Below are 4,812 nucleotides of genomic sequence, written 5' to 3'. Positions count from 1 at the left end.
TAGGTGGTGTGTGGAGTGTCTTGCGTTCCTGTTGGAATGTGGCCGCTCTGGGATTGTGGTGCTGGGGATATGAGAATTGGGTGGCATTGGTGGTTGCCAGAGCACAGATGCACAAAAGACAGGTTTTAACATAATCATATCGCCGGATGGAAATATATGTGAGTACTCCCATATGTGTGTGTGCTGTATTCCTGTAGAGTTCAGAAGGTAGCCATGGCAGTGTGGCGGTGGGGCTGTGGTACTGATGGTTGAGGGTTGGGGTCTGAGGGGCTGTGATGCTGAGGGATGAGGGTTGGGGTTCTGAGGGGCTGTAGTGCTGTCATGCTGAGGGTCTGAGGGGTTGTGGTGCTGAGGAATGAGGGTTGGTGGTGTGAGGGGTTTTGGTGCTGACGGATGAGGGCTGGGGGTCTGATGGGCTGTGGGGTTGAGGGTTGGGTGTCTGAGGGGCTCTGGGACTGAGGTTGAGGTTTGGGGGTCTGAGGACTTTTGGTGCTGAGGGTTGGGGGTCTGAGGGGCTGTGGGGTTGGGGGTCTGAGGGGCTTTGGGGGTGAGGGTTGGGGGTCTGAGGGGTTTTGGTGCTGAGGGTTGGGGGTCTGAGGGGCTGTGAGGTTGAGGGTTGGGGGTCTGAGGGGCTTTGGGACTGAGGGTGGGGGTTGGGAGTCTGAGGGGTTGTGAGGTTGAGGTTTGGGGGTCTGAGGGCTTTGGGTCTGAGTGTTGGGGGTCTGAGGGGCTGTGAAGTTGAGGGTTGGGGTTCTGAGGGACTGTGGTGATGTGGGAAGGCCCTAAATTAGCTCAAATCAAATATTAGCTGAATGGGGACACTGGGACAACAGTAGGTATGACTGGAGTCAGACTGGTAGTCAAAGAGTCACTGTTCAGTCATTCAGAGTGGAGGTATGGCACACACACACACACACACACACACACACACACACACACTCACTCACATGCACAAACACCACACACACCACTCTCGCTCCTTAATCTCTCTCTCTCTTTTACTCTTTCTCTCTCCTGAGAGCCAGGTGTGATAGTTTTGACCCTGCATGTTTTATCTCCCCCACCAGGGTGTTGGGGAGTTGAAGAGGTGAGGGCTGAGGGTCAGGGCTGTCAACACACACACACACCGTGCTGGGGTCAGGTCAGGGCTGGGGAGAGGGAGTGTTTGTTGGGCTAGACCCAGGACACCGGGCGTGAAGTAAAGCTCAGCCCCAGGACATACTAGGAGTTCAGCCAGGGTTCAGAGGTCAGGGAGAGGAGTACTTGGAAGGTAAAATCATAAATTAAATTATTTATTATTTGTCACACGCTTTGAAAACAGCAGGTGTAAACTAATAGTGAAATGATGGGCCCTTCCCAACAATACAGAGAGAAAACTAGAAACATAATAAAAAGATAATAAATACACACTGGCGGTAACGATGGTTGAAGGAGGTAAAGAACCGGTTAAAGAGAGGTAAAACTCATTAAACCTGTAACTCTACTCTCCTCTTTCATCGTCTCCGTTAATCTTTTATTCGTTCACCTCTGTCTTCATCACTCTCCGTCAAAAGGGCAAAGATCTGTTATCTGTAGATTATGCAATTTTCCTCGGCCCTAATAGGAATGTGTCAAAATCAGGATTTGAATTACATGACAAACGTCCATAATATAATTTATATACATATGATACCTGGTGATAAGCAGTTCTCTTTATGTGTCTCTATGTGTTTTGTGAACGTGTGTGTTTGTGTGTTTTGTAAACGTGTGTGTTTGTGTGTTTTGTGAACGTGTGTGTATGTGTGTTTTGTGAATGTGTGTATGTGTGTTTTGTGAATGTGTGTGTGTTTTGTGAACAGAGATTGGGAGCGGGCGTCACAGTACCCCCCCTCTAGGGGCGCCACCTGGCGTCCTACCTGGGCGATCTTGACGGGCCGGCCAAGGCATGGGAGCCTGACGAGCCGCCTGAGGCACGGCGTGGAAAACTGTTCGAGCCAACTGAGGCTTGGGAGCCTCTCGAGCCAGCTGAGGCATGGGAGCCTGTCTTTGTCTCTCTCTCTCTCGGTCTCTCTCTCTCTCTCTCTCTCTCTTTGTATCTATCTCAATTCAATTCAAGGGGCTTTATTGGCATGGGAAACGTGTTTACATTGCCAAAGCAAGTGAAATGGATAAAGTGTTTTTCAGAGCCCCAGGACCAGCTTGCTTAGGGAACTCTTCTCCAGGTTCATCTCTCTGTAGGTGATGGCTTTGTTTAGGAATCGCTTCCTTTTAGGTGGTTGTAGAATCTCTCTCTCTCTCTTTCTAGCTCAATTTCTCTGTCTTTCTCTCTCACTCTTTCTTGCTTATGTTCTATCTCTTCATGTCTTGCTTTCTATTGTTCCCAACTTCTCTCGCTCTCTCTCCTCACAGTAGGAACTAATATGCATTACATATAATTTATTATTGCTCTGGAAATTATTACAGCATTAATATTACACTAAATATATACATTGTTAAAAAAAATGTTTACTTAGATGTTGGGCTGAAAAGAATAATCTTACAAATAGATTTACATTTTTTACATTTTCCCATTTCACTACTTACCTCATAGCTTAGTACCAGTCCAGACATTAACAAGACCAATTTTCATATTTCACCATATTGAAGTTCTACAGCCTACAGCCAACAGGAGACATACAGATGTAGGTTCTTAATTGGATCACTCTTTTGGTGTTGAGAAATATCCTGCACAGCAGAAAATGCTAACTTGTAGTGTATTCAAGGTTAAAAAAGGCTTCTAAAGTTTGTACATTGCCTTGCGAAAGTATTCACCCCATTGAAATTGTTCCTATTTTGATGCCTTACAACCTGGAATTAAAATAGATTTTTAGGGGGTTTGTATCATTTGATTTACACAACATGCCTACCACTTTGAAGATGCAAAATATTTTTTCTTGTGAACCAAACAAGAAATAAGACAAAGAAACTGAAAACTTGAACATGCATGACTATTCACCCCCCCGAAGTCAATACGTTGTAGAGCCACCCTTTGCAGCAATTACAGCTGCAAGTCTCTTGAGATATGTCTCTCTAAGCTTGGCACATCTAGCCACTGGAATTTTTGCCCATTCTTCAAAGCAAAACTCCTCCAGTTCCGTCAAGTTGGATGGGTTCCTGCTGGTGTACAGCAATCTTTAAGTCACACCACAGATTCTCAATTGGATTGAGGTCTGGGCTTTGACTAGGCCATTACAAGACATTTAAAGGTTTCCCCTTAAACCACTCAAGTGTTGCTTTAGCAGTATGCTTATGGTCATTGTCCTGCTGGAAGGTGAACCTCCGCCCCTGTCTCAAATCTCCCTGTATTTCCCTGTATTTATTTCCCTGTATCTAGCGCCATCCATCATTCCTTCAATTCTGACCAGTTTCCCAGTCCCTGCCGATGAAAAACATCCCCACAACATGATGCAGCCACCACCATGCTTCACTGTGGGGATGGTGTTCTTGGGGTGATGAGAGGTGTTGGGTTTGTGCCAGACATAGCGTTTTCCTTGATGGCCAAAAATCTCAATTTTAGTCTCATCTGACCAGAGTACCTTCTTCCATATGTTTGGGGAGTCTCCCACATGCCTTTTGTCGAACACCAAACGTGTTTGCTTATATTTTTCTTTTAACAATAGTTTTTTTCTGGCCACTTCCGTAAAGCCCAGCTCTGTGGAGTGTACGGCTTAAAGTGGTCCTATGGACAGATATTCCAATATACGCTGTGGAGTTTTTGCAGCTCCTTCAAGGTTATCTTTGATATCTCCTCTCTGATTATGATGTTTCCGGCGCCGACAGAGATGGCCGCCTCGCTTCGCGTTCCTAGGAAACTATGCAGTTTTTTGTTTTTTTACGTGTTATTTCTTACACTAGTACCCCAGGTCATCTTAGGTTTTATTACATACAGTCGAGAAGAACTACTGAGTATAAGATCAGCGTCAACTCACCATCAGTACGACCAAGAATATGTTTTTCGCGACGCGGATCCTGTGTTCTGCCATACAAACAGGACTACGGAGTGGATCCTATGCAGCGACCCAAAAAAACGACTCCGAAAGAGAGGGAAACGAGGCGGTCTTCTGGTCAGACTCCGGAGACGGGCACGCCGTGCACCACTCCCTAGCATTCTTCTTGCCAATGTCCAGTCTCTTGACAACAAGGTTGATGAAATCCGAGCAAGGGTAGCATTCCAGAGGGACATCAGAGACTGTAACGTTCTCTGCTTCACGGAAACATGGCTCACTGGAGAGACGCTATCCGAAGCGGTGCAGCCAACGGGTTTCTCCACGCATCACGCCGACAGAAACAAACATCTTTCTGGTAAGAAGAGGGGCGGGGGCGTATGCCTTATGGCCAACGTGACATGGTGTGATGAAAGAAACATACAGGAACTCAAATCCTTCTGTTCACCTGATTTAGAATTTCTCACAATCAAATGTAGACCGCATTATCTACCAAGAGAATTCTCTTCGATTATAATCACAGCCGTATATATCCCCCCCCAAGCAGACACATCGATGGCTCTGAACGAACTTTATTTAACTCTCTGCAAACTGGAAACGATTTATCCGGAGGCTGCATTCATTGTAGCTGGGGATTTTAACAAGGCTAATCTGAAAACAAGACTCCCTAAATTTTATCAGCATATCGATTGCGCAACCAGGGGTGGAAAGACCTTGGATCATTGTTACTCTAACTTCCGCGACGCATATAAGGCCCTGCCCCGCCCCCCTTTCGGAAAAGCTGACCACGACTCCATTTTGTTGATCCCTGCCTACAGACAGAAACTAAAACAAGAGGCTCCCACGCTGA

At 46.2% G+C, this 4,812-nt stretch overlaps 1 protein-coding gene across 1 annotated transcript; it reads right to left on the bottom strand.

The window, feature by feature from the left end:
* Nucleotides 1–200: 200 nt before the first annotated feature.
* On the bottom strand, nt 201–2,013 carry LOC116356531 (extensin-like). The gene is made up of 2 exons (XM_031802247.1): nt 1,896–2,013; nt 201–730 (listed from the first exon to the last, which is right to left on the bottom strand). The coding sequence occupies exons 1-2, from the start codon at nt 2,011–2,013 to the stop codon at nt 201–203; spliced, it is 648 nt and encodes a 215-aa protein (XP_031658107.1).
* Between the last annotated feature and the right edge of the window lie 2,799 nt (nt 2,014–4,812).

The sequence above is a fragment of the Oncorhynchus kisutch genome, linkage group LG23 (genome assembly GCF_002021735.2).
Source record: "Oncorhynchus kisutch isolate 150728-3 linkage group LG23, Okis_V2, whole genome shotgun sequence".
Classification (NCBI taxonomy): domain Eukaryota; kingdom Metazoa; phylum Chordata; class Actinopteri; order Salmoniformes; family Salmonidae; genus Oncorhynchus; species Oncorhynchus kisutch.
The sequence above is the reverse complement of the archived record's forward strand: the minus strand, read 5'-3'. Positions and strand labels throughout refer to the sequence as shown.

Bases quoted from the DNA above. Each gene is read 5' to 3' on its own strand.
- LOC116356531 (XM_031802247.1), bottom strand. From the start codon at position 2,013: ATGCCTCAGCTGGCTCGAGAGGCTCCCAAGCCTCAGTTGGCTCGAACA. The intron at 731-1,895 runs GTAGGACGCCAG...TCAACTTCACAG, and splicing joins GGCCCGTCAAGATCGCCCAG to CCCCTCAGACCCCCAACACT.